General features: G+C 46.0%; 1 protein-coding gene across 1 annotated transcript in view; it reads right to left on the bottom strand.

Moving 5' to 3' along the window:
- Nucleotides 1-21,457, bottom strand: part of MSN (moesin) — a 76,187-nt gene that overhangs the window by 14,472 nt on the left and 40,258 nt on the right. Inside the window, exons 2-4 of the mRNA XM_008272722.4 lie at nucleotides 12,324-12,407; nucleotides 2,880-2,975; nucleotides 365-639 (exon numbers count right to left, since the gene is read on the bottom strand). Coding sequence (XP_008270944.1) covers nucleotides 365-639; nucleotides 2,880-2,975; nucleotides 12,324-12,407 — 455 coding nt within the window. The remainder of the gene's footprint in view (nucleotides 1-364; nucleotides 640-2,879; nucleotides 2,976-12,323; nucleotides 12,408-21,457) is intronic.

The following is a 21,457-nucleotide window of genomic DNA, read 5'->3' as shown; positions in this document are numbered from 1 at the left end:
TCTCTCTCCCTTGTGAACCCCTGATAGAAAAGGTCCAAATCAGTGTGAAACATTGAGAAAATGTAATGAGCAAGGGCACAAAAATCAATGCATCTCTGATCCTATGTAAGCACCTGCCTCCAGGGTAATGAAGTTCTATAATCAGGCACACAGAGGAGGGAGGGGAAAAGAGAATTTATTTTTGAGAGCTAAACAACAGGGTATGATGCTATGTACAAATGCATCTCTGAGCACCACAACACAGTTTTCAGACAGACCCTAATGGAGAGGCACAGACCCAGTGGACCTGTGGAGCAAGGGTTGGGCAGTCTTGGAATGCAGCCCACCTCTAGCAAGGGTAAAGGGGGCCAGAGCACCACCTCACCTCTGTGGCAGCAACTTGTCTCCAGCCAGATAGCCAGCCTTGTGCACCTCCTTATTGAAGTCACCATACTTGGACTGCACAGCATAGGAGGCAAGCAGCACAGCCGTCTCAGGAGGGCAGTAAATATCATCATTGAGAATACCCTCCTTCACTTGCAGGAAGAATAGGCGCTGGGTGATGTCCTGGATCAATTCTTCAGATACATCCTCAGGGTAGAACTTGGCCCGGAACTTGAAGAGCAAGGGACTTTCCTTTCGTACATCCTGGGCAGTCACCTAGGAGCAGCATGGGGTTACAGACTCAAAAAATGGGCTTCAGGGTGGGAGACAGACCACAGGTTAGGAGAAGACACTGAAAGGTCATTATTTGGGTAATCTCAGAGAGCCAAATGGCAACCCTCTTGGTAATGCAGGAAAGAGATGCATTATTTTCTTTGGGGACCCAATGCCATGTCTGTAATCACTTCCTGTTGGCAATTTCTTCCAGAAATTACCTAATATTCACTGATGTTCAGAAGTCTTCAAGCCACCATTAGCTGGCAATGTATCCAACTGGCCTCAAACCTGAGGGTAGACTTAAGAAAGTTAAGAAAGCTCCTTTCTTAAGGCACCTCCAGCTCCAGAAATTAGCAAGTAAAAACTAGGGTGTATGGCTGAGGCTTGGGAATTGGATAGGCAGGAATACAAACTAAATAATCTTTTAAAAAGATTTTTATTCATTTATTTCCAAAGCAGAATGAGAGAGAGAGGCCAGCGCCGCAGCTCACTTGGCTAATCCTCCACCTGCAGCGCCAGCACCCCAGGTTCTAGTCCCGGTTGGGGAGCCAGATTCTGTCCCGGTTGCTCCTCTTCCAGTCCAGCTCTCTGCTGTGGCCTGGGAAGGCAGTGGAGGATGGCCCAAGTGCTTGGGCCCCGCACCCACATGGGAGACCAGGAGGAAGCACCTGGCTCCTGGCTTCAGATCGGCACAGCGTGCCGGCCGTAGTGGCCATTTGGAGGGTGAACCAACAGAAAAGGAAGACCTTTCTCTCTCTCTCTCTCTCACTGTCTAACTCTGCCTGTCCCCCCCCCCCCCAAAAAAAAAGAGAGAGAGAGAGAGAGATTGGAGATACTGTCTTCCATCTGCTGGTTCATTCCCCAAATGGCTGCAACAGCCATGGCTCATGCAACAGGTAATCCAAAGTCAGGAGCCAGGAACTCCATCCTGATCTCCTATGTAGATGCAGGGGCACAAGCACTTGGGCCATCCTCTGCTGCTTTCCCAGGTACATTAGCAGGGAGCTGGAGCAGAAGTGTGAAATAGCTAGGACTCAAATAAGGCACTCCAATATGAGAAAGAAGCACTTCAAGCAGCAGCCAAGCCTGCTGTGCCACCAAGCCTGCCCCTGGATCATCTTGTAAAGCATGAAACTGATTCCTAATGGTTCCCCATTTGTTCAGAATAAGTCTCAACTTCTTGAGAAAAGAAGATTCTACAGAAGGTGGGATATCCGCCCCCTAGACATAATCGGAGAAACAAGCTATAGATACAGTGTGGAAACCTCTAAGGATAAAGTCAGCTAGTTTGAAGATAGTGAGATGGAGGACTACCAGCTTCCTGAAGAGATGCTACTTGGAACAAACAGCTTCAATGGACTCAGATAATCCCATGTGGAACCTCACTGAAAGAGGTAAGCATTTATATGAGGTTCAGGTATCATTTGACCCACGGGGGTGGGGCAAAAAGACAGCATTAAGCCTACAAGATCTTTAAGATTTTTTTCAAATTCAAAAATCTGCAGTTTTATAACAAATCTCCTATAGCCTTTAATTTTGTAAAGACAAAAGGGATATCAATCCCCTCTTAAAGAACTGGTAATAAGGGCTGGCGCTCTGGCTTAGCAGATAGAGCTGCCACCTGCAGCACCAGCATCCCATATGGGCATCGGTTCGAATCCCAGCTATTCCAGTTCAGAATCAGCTCCTGCTAATGAGCCTGGTAAAGCAGTGGAGGATGGCTCAAATCCTTGGGCCCCTGCTACCCACATGGGAGACCCAGAAGAAGCTCCTGGCTTCTGGCTTTGTATCAGCCCAGCTCCGGCTGTTGTGGCCATTTGGGGAGTGAACCAGTGGATGGAAGATCTCTGTCTCTGTCTGTCCCACTCTCTCTCTCTCTGTAACTCTGCCTTTCAACTAACTAAATAGCTAAATAAATAAATAAATCTTTTTAAATAAAAGAACCACTAATGCATTTGGTCCTAAACAGAGTTCAGGGCCGACCTCCCAATGGGAAGGAAAGGGTGTCTTCTTCCTAGAATTCTCGGCATTCTTGCTGTGAGAAGCCCAAGTGGAAAAAGAGAAAGAACTTTGCCTTGTCTGAGTCCTCTGCCCGTACTCTGACCCAAATGATCAACAGGCCACCCAGTATCAAACATAGCCCCGGGAACCCTGGCTTTACCAGCTAGTACATGTTACATTCCTGAGCAAGTTCTAGTGGAGGAATAAATTCCAAACTCGACAGAGGAGTAAGCAGTTACCTTCTTATTGAGCTTCAGCCAAGTGGAGAAACCCTTCGTGTCCTGATACTGCAGACCGAAGAACCACACTTCCCTCAGGCCAATCGTTTTCACCACCTAGAAAACACAAAGCAATCACTGATTGAACACTTAGCCTGTGCCAGGTACAGAGGACACAAAAGTAGAGCCAACACAGTCTGTGCTCTTAAAGGGTTTAAGGAACTCAGCATCTGGCAAGAAAATGCATTTGGGCAGCAGTCAAGAAATGATATCAGCATCTCTCTGCACAAAGTACTTCTGCTGAGGTAGGGAGGGGAAGAACTACCACACACTGAGAACTTGACATCCATTATCTCATTTTCAAAATAGCCCTATGATACAATAAAATGAGATCCATTATATAGATAGTCAAAGTGAGGTTCAGAGAAGTGAAATAGTTTGCCCAAGGTCAGACAGGGTCAAGATTCAAATGAGGTTTGTTTGACTCCAAATCCATTCAAACCCAGTGCTTTTCTGCTACCTCCTCCCTCCCTCTACAATGCCATGCCACTTCCAACTCCCAGGATGGATTAAAGGTTTAAGCTAGAGACTGCTGGATTGTCTCCTACATTTTGTCCTGTGGGGATGTTCCCGTATACTGTCCTTTACATTTTAGCAACTGGGAGTAATTCACACATTTACAATACCCTAAGGAAGAATGTTTGAGAAGATAAACCAAGGAGTGTAGAATCTATACACCCTGAAGCTTTGCTGTTTCTAGGTGCTAGGGTCCTTTTTTCAATCATTGGTCAGAGCCTAGTCATGATTCCCTTTACTATTCAGAAAAATTGAGGATAGAAATAGGGTGGGTACCTCAGTGTAGTAGCTTAGGGGTCCCCTGGTGCCCTAAGCCTCTAGGCTGAGCAGTGGGCAGGAAAAGGAAGGCTGCCAGGAGAAGACAGATGGGGTCTTTTCTCCAGTCCCCAACATTAGCATGTTAATGGTCTGGCTGTGGGCTTAAGCCCAGCATGCCCACCATTGGGGCCGGCAGCAGTGAAGCTGAGACACATCCTAATGAGGTCAGGCTGGCATCAAGCAACTTTCTCTCTCTTTTCTCTTTTTTTTTGGGGGGGGGGATGGTAGAAGTTGGGGTAGGATGAGTGAGTAGAAAATGTAAGAAATATACCTGGATATAAAAAATAGGAAACAAGGATCCTATCAGCAAATTAATATCTTCCCTCGAAAAGACATACACACACACACACACAGAGGAGTGGGCATTTGGCACAGCAGTTATGTCTTAGGTTAGGATATCCACATCCCATATCAGAATGCCTGGGTGTGAGTCCTGGCTCTGCTCCCAGTTCAGCTTCCTACTAATACGCATCCTCGGAGGTTGGTCACTGCCACCCACTTGGGAGACCTAGACATTCAGCTTGACCCAGCCCTGACCATTGTAGGCATTTGGGGAGTGAACCAGCAGATAGAAGCTCTTTCTGTCTCTCTGCCTGTTGAATAACATCACACAGACATACACACACCTATCATCACTATATCCATAAAGTGTCTACTATACATCCAAAGCCAGGCTCCACAATCACACCTGGAGCTTATAATATAGACCTTCCAAGGCCCAAAGAAAAAGGTAGGTCATTTCTATTAAGCACCTATTATGTGCCAGGCACTGAACACTAACCTAACTGTGAGACAGCTGTTATTCCCATGCTATGGAAGACAAAACTAAGGCTTAGAAAGACTATCTAAAATCACAGAGCCATAAAACCTTAATGTGTGTGACTCCAAAGCCGGTACCATTTCTTCTCTAGCATGCTATCTCCTAATGCCAAGGGCTCACAGGAGCTTAAAACCCTGGAGTTCTCAAGTAACTAACTTTGTCTCTCTTTTGGCCCAGATATCTCTTCCACATAATGAACTCTGACCACCTCTGCATCTGGGTATGATTTCTGGCTTTCCCACTAGGCCTAATCAACAGCCACTCTGGGGAGAAGCCAAGCCCTCAAGTCATCAACCTTCATTGCTCACCAGGTCACCCTTCCCCTTTATAGTTTGAATTGAGTATCAGGAGACCTGAGCACAAGTTTCACTCTGCCTCCAAACTGCTGTGTGATTTTTAAGGCAGCACATTTCCCACCCAGAACATCAGCTTCCCCATCTACTGGGGCTGTGGCTTAGAGTTCTGTCTTCTCTTAAACTCTGTCATTCTACTAATTAGAGGTTGTAATTGCAAATGGGTAAGAACAATAACCCAATTTCCCACCTACTTCTTGCCTAGGAGTTATCAGGAACACAGTAAAGGTAAATGGGGATAGGAGAGGAAGTGGGGAGGAAAGATCAAAAAGGCTCCAGGATTCAATAGCCAGGTGAGTCCCTGACTCAGTGAATAGGCAGAGGGAACTGCCAGCAAGTTTTAGATGCAGCAATGTGAATGCTTATGTTGAATGTAATATTAACCTTTTGCAAAGGGTGGAAGGTGTATTGACAAGAGGTTTTTTTAAAGCACCCTTTATTTCATCCTAGAACTAAGCTAGGGCCCAATAACCAGTTCTAATGATGTGCAACAGGGTGGAGAAAACTGTGTGCAGTTCCAATTGGTAGAAAAAGGCAAGTTCCAAGAAACAATCTAGCCTCCAGAGATAGAAGGACTCACTAAGGATGCTAAAGATAAGACAGACCATTGGGGCCAGTATGCTAGGTCATAAGAGGTATGTCTGACTAAGAACAGTCCTGGTAGGGCAACTGCCCTTTGCCTGTACCAACAGGCCAGTTGTAGAGGCTCAGGGACCCCACGACTGAAGACAAGTGAGGCAGACACAAACTATGCAGCCAGACCTGAAGGTTCCAAGAGTAAACTGCTTAGCCTCTTTTTGTGCCACATTTTCTATCTGTTTACTTAGTACTGTGAGTAAAGGTGTGGTAAGAGAAGGGGCATCATGGGAACCAACGTAGTTCTGGGATCCAGAATAACGCTGAGAAGATGGAAAGAGTAATAGCTAAAGCAATGTTGAAAGAAATAATTCAGAAGCAGTGAAGAATCTTGAGCTGTCTGAACTTTGTGCACATGGAGAAATCAGAAACACAAATTTTCCACTTCCGTAGGCTCTAGGGCTTGGAGAGATGAGCAATGTCTCTCAGCATACACTGAAGTTCCAAAGTAAGGAAGTGAGGATGTGGGGGGAAGGAAATATGGTCAGAAGTCAGAATTGAGTCTGTGGAAAAAAAAAACAACAAAGGACAAATCAGGTGACCCCAACCTCGACCTCAGGCTATAAAGACATCTCCAATTAAGGTCTTGGGGATGCTGGGAACCATTTGATCAGGCAATTCTTGGCCCCATTTCCAAGTCCCCAGACATGGAAATGGAGCCCAGCTCTGCTTGCTTCCAGCTTTGTTTCCAGCTGAGACCTCTACTCTAGAGAAAAACAGAAACTTCTTTTCAAGTGAGAGAGAGGCATCTAGCTGCTGATTCTAAGAACAACCTCTGCGGACCAAGTGACTAGAGTTCGAATTGTTCCATTCTAAGAAATGGTTTTATCTTTGAGAGAAAAAAAATTCTTTCTTGGCTCCCTTTAACCCCAGCCAGCTCATGTGACCTGAACCAGTGTTTCCCAAAGCTGCCATGGAAGAAATCCTTAAATAATGAACGCATATACTGACCGGATGCAAGGATGGGGTGGAGAGATAATAAGAAGATGGTTGCAAGTCAATCAGAATCTCTTTGTAATGTCACCTTAAGTCTTAATCGTTTGTGCAGATTTTACATTCTACTCCATAAACAATTGTTTTTATTTTTATAATTAAAATTGATGTGCCAACATACTTATGAAGTCATATTTAGCCTACAGATTAGTGTCCCTCGTAGAATCTGCCACATACCCATCTAGGGGGACTGGACACACTATGGATTCAATTCAGCCCCATGACAAAAATCTCTGAAACAGGCTATGGAGTTACAGTATTTGAGCAGTACAAACTGAGAGACTGAGGTCTGCCCCTGAGAAAAATCTTCACTACTACCAGGATCGTCTGGATATAGACGCAAACCCCCTTTTCTTCTCTTTTGCACGTCAAAGTTGCCTAGGTTGGATTTCAGTGGAGGGGAGTGGAGATCCGGTCAGTTCCGGAGCCCAGAGCCTCCCTCCTTGTATCCCCCATGCTTGAACCTGTCTGAGTAAACAAACCAGTGATGTCATCAGCCACCTCAGAAGCCCACAGCAGGATCAGGAAGCTGAAGGCTGCAGCCTCAAGAGAACCGTGTGAGAAATGATGTGCAAAATGCGTCAATGCCCAGACACCTGAGGCCTACTAAGATCCCATCCTCAGCTTGCCAGCAGCTGCGTCAGCCACCCACCTAAAAGCAAATCAATGAACGACTGAAAAGCTCCGAGACAGGCTTACCCCCCATTGCTGCTTCTCGAACTCCACACTGCCTGTGCTCTACTGGTCACCTGCTCTATAGCACAGAACACACTCATGGGGTTCTGAGTTCACGGAGCAGGCAAATGGGGTCACAGAGAACCCAGCTGACAAAAGCCACTGAGAAAACTGAAAATGCTACATGCCCTGATTCAAGCCCCAGCAATACCACGTCCTAGCTACAGGACCTTAAACAGATCTTTTTCCTCTCTTTCAGCCTCAGTTCTTCATTGGTAACATGGGGATACTATGGCAATAACAAATGTTAGTTATTTTACCAAATACAAACAGAAGAAAGAAAAGAAAGGGTTGCTATTTTTAATGCGAAGTCCTCAAGTTCCTAAGTACTTCAGTGAGCCAGAAAAGCTTCCTGATTTCACGGCTCTCTCATCTGAACTCCCAGAGCAATTTCCATCTACTTATTTAGCCCTTAATAAGAACAACCAATATTAGAATGCCTGCTATGCACCAGGCACTTTATTTACTTGAGGATTAAGTCACAAAATCTCTGAGATTTCAGCGTGATTACCATTTTACTGAGGAAAGGAAAGTCCTGAGAGACTAAATGAGCCATTCAAGGTCACACAGCTAAGTAGCAGGACAGAAATTGAACTCAGGACTGACTCCAACTCTTATGCTCCATAGGCCTCCCCATGTAACCTTAGCATCAAGGGTGTTTCTTTCATTCTTTATGGAAAAGGGGTTGCAGGTGGTTATCCATGCCTCCATAGGTAAGGAACTCCAAGTTCCTTTAGGGCAGAGATGGTGTTTTATAGGTCTGGAGATTCTCCCCCAGACACTGAAGACCTTCAGTCAGTATTGAGTGCGTCAATGAACAGATGAATGAATGGATGCTCTGACACTTCACTGCACTCCTACAGCTCCAAGACCTAGAGGAGAGGGGAATGGCAAACCATAGCTACAGCTTGAAATCATGGCTGGGAGGGGCCAGGCAGAGAGATCTCAAAATGGAACTCATAGTGGTGGCACTGCCCCCTAGTGGTACCAAGGTAATACAAGATCAAGGGCCCCTGGAAGAATCTAAGGCTTTAGAGGTTGAAGCAAGTGACAGAATTGCTGTAGCAAAATGTGTTCTTTGCCCTCCCCAGCTGTAAGCACACTCACAAGAAACAGAAGTAAACTAGAGGAATGGTGGGCTCTACTTCCCTTTCCCACCAGGCTTTGGGTCTCATCAAGCTATGGCTTTCCATTGTTGCCTATTATTTATCACTGGGGCCAAGGAGAGTATTTTCTCTCTAGTCTACTCCTTCTCTGGTCATTGGCCAGATGACTACTGGGCTGCAGGATGGCCCAGAGTTGTTGTCAATTCCCTCCAAGGAGTCCAGCTCCTTCTTCCAAGGCCCTGGCTCCAGCAGGAGGGTCTCCTAGAATGATGGATCTCAAGGGCCAGACTGAATGGACTTCCCCACTCCTGTCTCAGCAATTTAAAGAGGGGAAAGAACTCAACATCGCCTGAGACCACACACTTCTGTGAATTTCCCTCTTGACCTGCCTCAGCCTTCAGAGGGCGCTATGCTCAGTTCCTTGTGTTAGCTCAAATCTTGCCCCCAGCGTATTCACATAGGGAATCCCAGGTCTGCTCCTTCTGATCTCACAGAAAGTAACTGTCCTCTCCTTCCTATGGCAATTCCTCAGAGGTCTGAGGATGAAGAACACATCTTCCCTGAGTCTTCTTCAAGCTAAACAAGGAGACTAGCACAGTGGCAGAAAACTATAGTTGTTCCATCAGAGCTGCATTCAAAGCTCTACGTCACTAACTCCATGACTCTTTCACATCTCAAAGGCAAGATGATGAGGATTAAAGCACCCAGCCAGGGATAGTCCTCTATAGGTGCTCAGTAAATGATGCTTCTCAAGCCAACACTGGTCTTCTGGAAGAAAAGTCAAGAACTTCCCGGTTCCCTCCCTCTCCTCTCCTCAACTGGTACAAAAGGCTCTCAAGGGCTTTGTTTGGGAAGCAGGAGCTTTCAGAATTAGCACACCCATCTGGCCAGGGCTCCCTACCATCTGGGCTTCCCTCAGAACCACACCCACAGTACGCAAACCAAACCAACACTAACAAAGAATTACCAGGCCTTGTGGCTTTTCAAAGTTAATAAACCTCTTTGTTCGAGGGTTTTTCTGCGCTGGGCTCTAAATCATGCCTTCTTTGCCCTCCACAGCCACCACCCCCCTCCAGTGAAAATGGACAAAGCCCCCAGTGTTGAAGGAGAGGATGGCGTCATTTGGTTTGGGAGGGGGAATGAGTAGAATCAGGGCTCGAGGAAGGAGTCTAGGCAGAGACTGAAGGAGCCTCAGGCTCCCAGCTGGACCATAAAATCCGTACTCACAGACACCCTCCCCTCTACTACATTAGCTGCTGCCCAGAATGATACCACTGCCTGAAACAAAGGGCCCACCAGAGCCTATGCAGTGTACAGCCACTTCCTCCTGTTCGTCCCCAAGACAGGAAGAAGTCTGTCCAGGAAGAGATGATCCCTGCCACCTCCCCCCACATATCCCAGTGGCTGACCAGACTCAAGTGAGATTTTTTTTTCCTCCTTTTTACAGCAAAGAGCTGTCTGACATTCCAATAGTAGGAATAGAAAATGGGGGAGAAAGAGATAATGGAATGCAGAGACAAATGACAGAGATAAATCTGAGAGATAACTAGACTAAAAAGATAAGTCAGACAGAGTGGGAAACGGGTCCAACGAGGGGATGAGTTTATGGGAAGTGACAGAGCTTGCCCTAGAGCCCAAGATCGCTGATTTTCCACCCAGTGCCCTTTTGACTTCACCCGGCTGTCCCTTTAAAAAGCTCCCCAACATAAAATCTGCATGCAAAGGGACAATGCAAAACCTTAATATAATCAAAATGCATTCAGTCATTCCAGACTTGCACTGTAATCACATGTGAGCTATGTGAATGTCAGCACATTACTTTAATTGTAGTAAACACGTGTTTAAATATTCTTCAGGCTAATTTGTATTTTCATGAATTAAATGGCAATGATTACCCTTTGTTATTCAAAATAAAACAAACATAAAAGCCAGAGAAGCAGCAAGTTCCTGTGAAACCCAAAGTTAGATATTCTGACAGTCAGCAAGCCCATCTCCCAGCTTTAGCTCACGAATGACTCAACAAAGCAGCATGGTATTGGAAAAGGAGCTATCATCTAATACATGAAACTATATGGCCAGCTATGGTTAAAGCTGCGGCCTACAGCGCTGGCATCCCATATGGGCACCAGTTCGAGTCCCAGCTGCTCCACTTCCGATCCAGCTCTCTGCTATGGCCTAGGAAAGCAGTAGAAGATGGCCCAAGTCCTTGGGACCCTGCACCCGCATGGGAGGCCCGGAAGAAGCTCCTGGCTCCTACCTTTGGACCAGATCAGCTCTGGCCATTGTGGTCATTTGGGGAGTAAACCAACAGATGGAAGACCTCTCTCTCTCTCTGTAACTCTGTCTTTCAAATAAATAAAAATGAATCTTAAAAAAAGAAACTACATAATGGATGATTTACATAACACTCTCTTCCCTATTGACTTTCTTATTGCATTCCTCAGCCATTCAATTTATCGTTTCAGATTTTGTGTACCCTTATACACCACTGTAACTGGGGTGTGTGTGAGTGTGTGTGTGTGTGTCACAAGCAACATATAAATAATTATACAATCTTCAATAACTTCCCCAAAAGCCTGTTAGTTACTATACTTCAGGAGAGAGAATGAAGACATTAACCCAGAGAAGTTCGAACTTTTTCTCAAGGTCTAGCTAAGAAAATACAGATGCTGTTTGCTCATTCACAAAATGAGGCCAGTACAAATGCCTGCACTCACAGGGCTTTGTGATGGTCTAATGCTTGTGACAGTACCTGGCATCCTGGAATCCCTGGACATATGTTCACTCTCATCTGTATTAGCTATAGACAATGATTTTCCCACTCTATGTGACATTAGAAACTCAGAGAGTATACCTAAGCTGTCCTCAGACTTCTAGCCATACTTTCCTCCCTCTTACCTGGGAGACCCGAATGGGAAGCAGCACCACTTCCATTCCCAAAGCCATTCCCTTTGTCTTTCTTCTCACCAGTTAGGAGCACTCACAGGAACAGAATTAGTTCATTTGAACATAACCTCCCTTTTCTTCCTTCCCCTTCTCAATATCGGGGCAGTTCCCAGAGAGTGGAGGGACTCACAGAACAAAGGACAAAGGGAAGCAAGAGGGCTTGCAGAATCCAGCAAGGGAGTGTGTAGCCCCAGCAGCCTGGATGATAAGTCAGATCCCCATCTCCCAGAGGCCAACAGAGAAAAGGGAGAATGGCCCACCCGGTGGGATTCCAGTCTCTGAGAGGATCACTGCTGTTCCTGGCAGTCTGGCCACAATGGCACATTCCCTCATCCCCAGGGGACTCCTTGAATGCTAAAAGATTCAGTAGCCCTCATCTGGCTATTATACAGTACATGCTTTCTGACAATGATGATTCACAGTGAAGAGACTCCGCTGGGTTGCAGATGAGAAGCACACTTCACGGATGAAGAATAAGCAATTATCTCCAAGGTACACCTGCAGGAAATGAAGTACCCTCCTACTGCCTCCACCACTGCCACTGTTGTCCTTAGTCCTGGCATTCCTTTACAATAAATGTACATAGAAGTCACTACCTCGGGGAGAATAAGTTGGTTTCCTTCTACTGGGAAGCAAAATAGTGACAGGAGCCATATGGTAAGTGCAATTAAGTTATTTGACTTCTGAGCCTCATCATTAAAATGGAGAAGGGATCATTTAGTTCAATTGACAGCCCTATGGGATGGTATTTGTAAATCATATAGCACAGAATCATAACTCCCTTTTCTTTTCGCCCTTGTTCAGGGCCAAAGACAGGATTAATCAGGGCCATGAGGCTGGGGTCAGGACTTGTTTTGACCTATTTTGAAGGAACAAGTAGGAAAGAGATTCTCTAACAAGAGGCAGAAGGCATGACTGGCTGGCATGTGGTGAGAGCTAGTAGGAGAGGAAGAGACTAAAGAGTAACCCATCCCTCCCTTACCTGGTCAAACAGCTGCTTGCCAGTGGTGTTGGGCTGGATGGCAAACTCCAGCTCTGCATCCATGGTGGTCACACGCACACTGATCTAGGATGAGATCAAAAGAGATGGATTAGTCATCTGAGTCTGTGCTCAGCAGAGTCTGTGCCAAGCGTCTGTTCATTCAGAGAGGAGGGGAATGGGGTGCTAAGAACTTGAGTAATTTAAATATTGGTGGAGAGGAATGAGGAATACTGACAGAAGTAAACCCTAACCTAGCCCTTGCTCCCAACCAGCCACAAAGCAATGTGTATCAAGGAACAAACAAAAATGCAAATAAGTCAACTACCAAAAGGAAGCAAGTGCTCACTGTACCTCTTCCAGGAAGTCTTCCACACCTACAACCAGCTAACTCAAGCCCTCAATGTTCTTTTCTCACCTCTGATCTATAGCCTCGGTTATTGCTATGAAGGCACTTCAAAAAGTTCGTGGGAAAAATATATTTAAAAGATAAGTTTATTCTGGTGCAGAAAACTTGAAATCTATGCATAGCTTTACCATAACATGCATTTTTTAATGAACCTCTCAAGACCCCTTGTAACACTAGTAGATAACTGCAGAGGCAAGTTAAGGGCAAGATAAAGAATACTGGATTTTAAATCTAGCACTGAAATTGGTTTTTTTTTTTTTTTTTGACAGGCAGAGTTAGACAGTGAGAGAGAGAGACAGAGAGAAAGGTCTTCCTTCCATTGGTTCACCCCCCAAATGGCCACTACGGCCGGCACGCTGCGCCAATCTGAAGCCAGGAGCCAGGTGCTTCCTGGTCTCCCATGCGGGTGCAGGGCCCAAGCACTTGGGCCATCCTCCACTGCCCTCCCGGGCCACAGCAGAGAGCTGGACTGGAAGAGGAGCTGCCAGGACAGAATCCGGCACCTCAACCGGGACTAGAACCTGGGGTGCCGGCGTTGCAAGCGGAGGATTAGCCAAGTGAGCCGCGGCGCCGGCCATTGGTTCGCTCTTTAGCTCTGGATAATTCTTATGACTTTCCTAGGCCTTGGTCTCCTTCATGTGTGCAAAGGCAGGAAAGGGGTGAGGAACTGTCAGTTATACTAGGTGATCTCCAAGGATGATTTCAGTGCTGACATCTGTGGTTCTATATACTGCCTTGCACCGTTAACACTTCCTGTATTTATATTACAATGGCCTCCCTAGGCACAAGAGAGGAAAGGGTCCTCAGTGGAGGTGGATGCGGGCAGCATAAAGATGCTAACATAGCCACATCAACAGTGGGACCAAGATACAGGGGCAGCCCTAGACCAAAATAATAGGTAGCCAAACACCATTTTGTAGATATTTATGAAAACTATACACCACCTTTACAAAAACATCCTCTAAGCTATGTTCACGATAGCTGGAATTTCATCATTAGAGATGGGTTCCTTTGGCTGAAAACTTGATAGCAGTGATAGTAGTAGTAATATAAAAAAATAAACAGTACTTTTCACATTTGTAGCAAGACTTCTTACCCACTAGGTACTTCATATGCACTACCCCATTTAGTATATGCAATCACCCTGTGAAGGAGAGTATTATCTCCATATTAAGGATGAAGAAATAGATATTTATCTGAAGTCACATTGCTAGTAAGTAGGGAAATCAGGATGTGAATCCAGGTCTGAAGCCAAACTTCACAATTTAAACAAATGTGATAATTCCCTCTTAGAAAATATAAAAGTCTCCCATTAAAAGAAATCAAATACAATCTTTTTTTTTAATTGCTTGAAATGTTGCTTCAGTAATCTATATGGTAACAAGATGGCTTGCTATACAGTCATAGAAAATCTTTATGAGGACTATTTCACGCCCCGGGAAGCTACTTCAATATATTAAGTGAGGAAGCATAAAAAACAAGATTTCATAGAGTACATGAGCTCAACTTCATAGAAAGTATTCATAGAAAGACAACTGGAATCATGTCCAAGTGTTAGACTTGGTTCTATGGTAATGATCTTATGAGCGCTTCCTCTCTTTCTAAATTGTTAAAAAAAAAAAAATCTAATCTACATTTTATAGGATGGCCACATACTACTTATAGAATTATGGGGAAAGACTAAAAATAGAATTGTCAAAGATGCAAATTCCCCTGGAGTGAGTGGGTAAGAAATTAAGCCTTATCAGTCTTTGAAACTCTCGGCCTTTCCTAAGCACAGGGGCTGGGTAACAGGGAAGAGAGGGCCAGACAACCATTTTGCCAGCCAAACAATTCTGATGAGGACCAGGCCCAGGGAACAACTTTGTAAATAAATCTCACCAGGGAGCCAGGGAGGAAATCTATTTCAGGATTGACAATGGGACAGGAAAGGCCCTGAAGGCAGGAACAAGTAAGGCAAGTGCCCCATGGGAGTTAAGCAAGGTTAGCCACCTTGACTTGGCGTTACCCCAGGCTTCCTGCCAATTCACTGACCCCTGCAGAAATGGTCCTCATAAAGCAGGGAGAATGGGGTCGACGTGGCTGGAACTTGGGGGCCACTATACCATACCCAGCCCAAAATCACCCTTGAGCTCGCTTAAAAGTAACCCTCAAGAGACTGGCATTGTGGTGCAGCAGGTTAAGCCACTGCCTACAACACTGGAACCCCATATGGGCACCAGTTCGAGTCCCAGCTGCTCTACTTTCAATCTAGCTCTCTGATATTGTGCCTGGAAAAGCAGCGGGAGATGGTCCCAATGTTTGGGCCCCTGCCATCCATGTGGTAGACTCAGACAGAGTTCTTGGCTTCTGACTTTGGCCCAGCCCAGCCCTGGTTGTTGTGGCCATTTGGGGAATGAACTAGTGGATGGAAGTGTGTTTTTCTCTTTTTCTCTCTCTCTCTCTCTGTCTGTCTCTCTCTCCCTCTTTTTTTCAAATAAATAAACAAAATTTTTAAAGTATCTCAAAGGGGCCAGCATTGTGGTGTAGGGGATAAAAAGCTGCCACCTGCAATGCCGGCTCCACTTCCAACCCAGCTCTCTGCTAAGGCCTGGGAAAGCAGTGGAGGGTGGCCCAAGTCCTTGGGCCCCTGCACCCACATGGGAGACCTGGAGGAAGCTCCTGGCTCCTGGCTTCAGATCGGTGCAGCCCTGGCCATTGCAGCCATTTGGGGAGTGAACCAGTGGATGGAAGACCTCTCTCTCTCTCTCTCTGTCTCTCTCTCTCTGTAACTCTGCCTCAAGCAAATAAAAAAATCTTTTTAAAAAAGTATCTCAAAACAGCAATGGGAAGTATCTCAAAACAGGAGTGGAAGGGTTCAGTGGGCTTTTTATTAGTACATTGGACTTCCTTTCACCTCAGGGTCTGTGTCTTACCTGAAATTACCTCTCCAGTACCCAAGACTCAGTGTGTCCTCGAAAGAGTTGGCTAGATGAACAGGCACAGAGCAAGGGGATATGAGGGGTTGGGGAGGGAGGGAGGGAGAGACAGAGAGATAGAGAGGGAGACACAGTATCCACATATAGAGATGGAGACATTTTATATCTTGACCTTTTTATGTCACTGACTATTCTTGCCAATATGGCACCTATGGACCCCTTCTCTCAGAAAATCATAAATGCACAAAATAAAGTAAATACAAGGAGACCAGTTACATTAAAATATGTACCTTTTTAAACATGTAATTAAATTAAAATTAATTTTTAATTAATTGAATTTGAGTTAATAAGACCTAGTATTAGGTCTTATTAATTATTACTACAGTGATTTCAAATTTGTATGGAAGCATAAATGGTATTTTGAAAACTCTAAAATAACTAAATAATGATTTAAAATAACTCTAAAATAACTAAATAATGATATAAAAATATCTTAGATTTCCATTGGTGACAAAGTCACAAGTCCGGGCAGTACTGCTCTCATTCTTTTTGCCTACCTTCATAATTGAAAGACAACATAAATTGTACATGATGGATTAGTGAAAATAAATACTTAGCTTTCCTCCACCCAAGTCCATATATCCTTCCCACTACAAATTTTATCCAGAAGACTCCATGGAGTCCAGGTTAAGAATCTTCCTATAAATTTATTAATAGAAGATAATGTTTAAGGAACTAAAGTTGGAGTAGACCTGCAGAACTGATCCCTGACCTCATGGCGCCTACTGAGTAATAAGAAAATTGTCGTGTATGAGAGAGGCCCTGAGATTCACCATAGCAGAACACAGTAAACCTTTAGTGGGAATCAGGAACCACAGTTCAAAGCAGTATTTGCACTGGTCTCTGAGGACAAGCAGGATTTTGGAAAAGGGAGAATGTGGGGGTGGGAGAAAAGCATCTTCAAATGCCCCAAGTAGGGAAAACAACATGTGGCATGGTCCAGAAGGAAGCAGAGATTCAGATGGACCATGTAGACACGAGTATGTGCTCCTACTCCTGAGGAACGCAGACTTTCAGAGTGAAGACTGGACAGAGAGGCTGAGAAGGTAGGTGAAGGGCCACGCTAGAAAGCTAGGCTTTGATCCTGTTTCCAGTGACAAGCAATCCTAGAGATTCTGGGCAGGGTGGGGGCAGCATCAGAACTGCACCTTTCAGGGCAGATATTTGGTGCAGAGGTTAAAATGCTGTTTGCAATACTGCATCTCCTACCAATGCCTGGTTTGAGTCCTGACCCCACTTCCTATTAGTCACCTGCTAATGCACACCCTAAAAGGCAGCAGGTGATGGCTCAAGTTCTTTGGTCCTTGCCACCCACGTGAGAGATCTGGATTGAGTTATAGGCTCCTGACTTTGGTCTGGCCCAGCCCCAGCTGTTGTAAGCATTTGAGGGAATGAACCAGTGGACAGAAGCTCTCTTTCCAGCTGTCTCTCTCTCTTTCAAATAAAATATTTTCTAAGGGAGCAAGCCGGTGTCTTTCACAGATCATGTCAATTACAGGTTATGTCAATGTAGCATCTTCAGGGCACTGAGCAAGTTTGGGGCCCAGTCCAGATTCAGAGTAGGTATTCAGATATTTGTTAAAGAAATGTTTCTTGGGGCTGACACTATTGTGCAGCGGGGGTTAAGCCACTGCTTGTGATGCCAGAATCCCATATGGGTGCCAGTTTCAATCCTGGCTGCTCCATCCAATCTCACTCCCTGCTAATGCACCAGGGAAAAAGGGAGAAGATGGCCCCAGTACTGGGGTCCTGCCACCCACATGGGATACCTCAATGGAATTCCAGGCTCCTGGCTTCAGCCTGGCCCAGCTCTGAGGAGTGAACCAGTGGATGGAAGATTCTCATTCTCCTTCTCTCTCTCTCTCTCTCTCTCTCTCTCTCTCATCCTGGCTTTCAAATAAATAAATAAATAAATCTTTTTTAAAAAAGTAAAATGAGGGCCCAGTATCATGGCATAGCAAGTAAAGCCATGGCCTGCAGTGCTGGTATCCCATATGGGCATGAGTTCAAGTCCCAGCTGCTCCACTTCCAATCCAATTACCTGCTAAAGGCCTGAGAAGGCAGTGGAAGACAGCCCACATGCTTGGGCCCCTGCACCCACGTCGGAGACCTGGAAGACGCTCCTGGCTTCAAATCAGCTCAGTTCCAGCTATCATGGCCATTATGGAGAGTGAACCACAGATGGAAGATCTCTTTCTGTGTGTAACTCTGCCCCTCAAATAAAAAAATCTTAAAACAAAGTAAAAATGATTCTTCATCAGTGGGAGAGGCTAGTGCTGGCATGCTTCCTCTCTGCTAGATAGTGCATCTCCCTGAAACAAAGGTTCTCCTACAGCATGACAGTGTGCAGCAGAAACTGAACTGGAACCTGTCTCACTGGAACCTGTCTCTCCTGAAGCCCTACTCAGGGTTTATGTCATTCTGCTGTGGCTGCTAGTTTAGGGATAGCAGCCTGAGGTTTCCTGAGCCTCATGGTACAGACAAATAATTTTAGATTTTTTTTACAGTTACAAAGAAAAACAAACACAAAAGAACTTCCCTCCTTGCCACAACTTAATTAAAAAGACAGCATTGAGTCACCAGGACAGTGCTCAAGGTTTGTGCTCTCCTGTTTTCTGCTGTGTGTATGTGTCAGAGTCTGGGGGAGTAAAAGTGATAACATAACTGGGGCATGAAGTTGATAGCTAGGGTAGGAGTCCTGGTCAAAGAAGGCCCCTTTGTTCTCTCAGATTAATCTGGGGCCCAAGTGTGCCAGATGAGCTGCAATCCCAGACCCACAGTCATGGAGGGCTCACAGGACACTGAGCCTTAATGGGCACCCACTACCCTCTTTTGGGGCCTGGCCTCTGCTTTCTCACAGAGGAGCAGTGGTTGGTCTAGTGTGGGAAGCCAGGGCCTTAAAAGGAAGCCTCCAAAGTCATCAAATAGCTCCCAGGCAGCCCCTCAGCTGGGCAGGAATCAGAGATGCACACCAGGGTGGGGTAGCATTTCAAGATGCAGTCCCCAGAAAAGAACTGTTTATACAGCTAATCCCTGCCTAAGCTGGGTTTGAGGACTTAGCACAGCCTGAGGTCAAACACTGTGTCTCTAGAGAACATCAAGAGTTTAAGGAACAACAACAACCAAAAAGAAAAAAGTGTCTGGGTGCTTGGGGGAGGGGTGTCATCCTCTCACACACACTAGCCTTCCCACTCATAGCCCAAGAACAATAAACCCACTGTCATTTATTAAACAATTGAACAGACATTTCCCACACCAATCCCTTCTCTGAGCACTGACAAATCTATCTCAGTGGTCCACCATCCAAAGGCTTCAATGAACTGGGATCTTATCTGTGTCCCCACTTGGCTGGCCTGAGACATAAAATAACCAGGCCATATGTTACCTCTGCCTTAGCAGCAGCAGCTGTGGTACTTTGGCCTCTACTCCTGATCAGCCTCCAATAAGTGACCCCTCTCTTTCTCTAAAGCCAAGGACACCCAGATAATGGCCCAGTGCCAGTGAGGGAATCTAGCAATGAATGGTTTCCCCTCCCTTGCCCCTTGTCACTAAAATGTAAGGTGACTTTCCTGGTCAGAATCAGAAGGGAACGCAGAGAGAAAGGGGGAGAGTGACATGTTCACCACTAACTTGCCTGAAGCATGGAACTCCAAGCCGGAGGGGACGAGCATTATCAGACCCACTTCAGAGATGAGAAAACTGAAGGGCATAGAGGCAGATGAAGGATGGAAACGGCCATTTACTGAATGCACGCTGCATGCCAGCCCCATCACCCACAATCTCACTTAACATCACTGAGGCCACATTTACTCAGCTAGCAAGCGGTGGAGGCAGGTCTTCTGGACATTCTTGGAGCTCCTTCCACAACTCCACCCACCTCTCTAGTCATGCTGATTTCACTGCTGTCTTCAGACACCGCCTTGGCAAGTATTTTGGCCAAGGCCCAAAGTCTCTGGCATAGGGAGCCTGGGCACATCTGGGAAGCATGGCTTGGGAAGGCCCCCTTGTCTCCCTGGGGCAGAACTTATGAGTCAGCCCAGTTGAGTCTGAGCTCAATGACCTCACCTCCCACCTGCCACCTCCCCAGTCTCCCCAAGTGCCCACTCCCTCTGGGCTTTTAGTGGGGCTGCGGGTGTAGAAAGGAATGCAAGCCTAAGTGAAGAATGGGAGCCAGAGGTAGGACAAGCCCTACCAGGGCAACCCCAAAACTCCAATCTCTTCCCTGGCCAGAAAGTAGTCACCATAGTGTCCCCCAAACCGCTTCATCAACCTGGAGGCCAATTCCTGTTATTTAGGCTCCAGCACCCACCATTTCCTGCTGCCAGGGCAGGGCAGGGCAGGGCAGGGCAGAGCAGGGCCTGGTCTGTCTTGCCTCTTAGGATGACAGCACTGCCTGAAGCAGCTGTTTTCCTTAAGGGGAGGGGAGGGGGGACAAGGGTTGCTTTGAATCTCTAACCTAGGAGCTATTAACCCTTCTCCTCCTCCTCCTCCTCCTCTAACTCATTCCCCAATAACTTAGCCTCTTCCCTATAGACTGAGAGGTCGTGCCTGGTACAGTTATCCTCTATGGTCTCTTTCTGCCCATTTCCAGACCCTTAACACAGCCTGTAAGAGTTGCCTCAAGACTTGCCTGGGGTAAACCTTTCCTATGCCTGTGCCTTTTCCCAGTAACTTCTTGAAAGGAGAAATACACCCAATCGCACCTGCACCCACACCTTAATGGGCCAGCAGTAGTTCTTCAACTGCTCCTACATCATTGGCTTTGACCCAGCCATGTTCTCCAAAAGATCCCCAAGGAGTATTTCAATGGGGAGATAAGGGCATACTGGAGACTGTTACTTCTCCAATTACCATACGTTTGGGACACTAACCCCTCTTAGCCAGAAGAACATAACTACGTTGTCACTGTGAGAGGAAAGCTCAGAGCAGAGGCCAAAGCTGAAAAAATCAGAAATGATGATGTCACTTTAGCAAGCTGCGGCTTCTTCATGAATCAAGCCTTACTTGTAGGGCCTTTTGCACAACCCTAGACTCAAGTACAGTCTCCCTCTTTTTCTCTCTGCATGTGAAAGTCAGGTAGGAAATTAGCTCCTTAGTGTCTGCACCTAACTCCAGGCCTTACTTTCAAAGCAGCTCAATCAAACCAAACCTCAAAAGTCAGCTCATCTTTCCTTGCCCTGCAGCAACCCCACCCCTACCCTTACCCCTCCCCACCTCCTTAGCAAGACCATTCCCTCTCAATTCAGTCATCCTGGAATCTCATCTGGCTTCTTCCTCCTGCACTTCTCATCCTTGTTCTCCAAGACAATAAATAGTGCAGAATCCCAAACCATTAGACTGTTGCTCTAAAGAGACTATGTGGAAGAGACTAGATCATTTTACTTTCATGAAAAACTCCAATCTGGCACTGATTGGAATTGTAGCTTTCAACAGAGGACAGTTCTAATGTTCAGACTCTAAGGCATTGATTGACCAGCACCCACTCAAGGGAGGCTAGGTCTTTTATAACACCATGAAAGGAAACTCAGAAACGCCTTGTTTCCAGGACAGCTTCCTTTGCAAACTCTTGGATAGCAACTGTTGGGAAGTCCCTAGGCATCGGGCACAACAAACCTCCTAACTGGGGGTTGAGGAAGGCACAGAACAGGCAAAGAGGTAGGGAATGTGAGGAAAAAGTTTGTCCCCAGGCGGCCAAAAACAGACTCTTAAAATTCCCATAAAACTTCACAAGTGCTAAAATAAAAGGGTCC

Source organism: Oryctolagus cuniculus, chromosome X, assembly GCF_964237555.1.
Source record: "Oryctolagus cuniculus chromosome X, mOryCun1.1, whole genome shotgun sequence".
Taxonomy (NCBI): domain Eukaryota; kingdom Metazoa; phylum Chordata; class Mammalia; order Lagomorpha; family Leporidae; genus Oryctolagus; species Oryctolagus cuniculus.
Note: the sequence above shows the minus strand (reverse complement) of the source record. Positions and strands in the feature narration are given on the sequence as shown.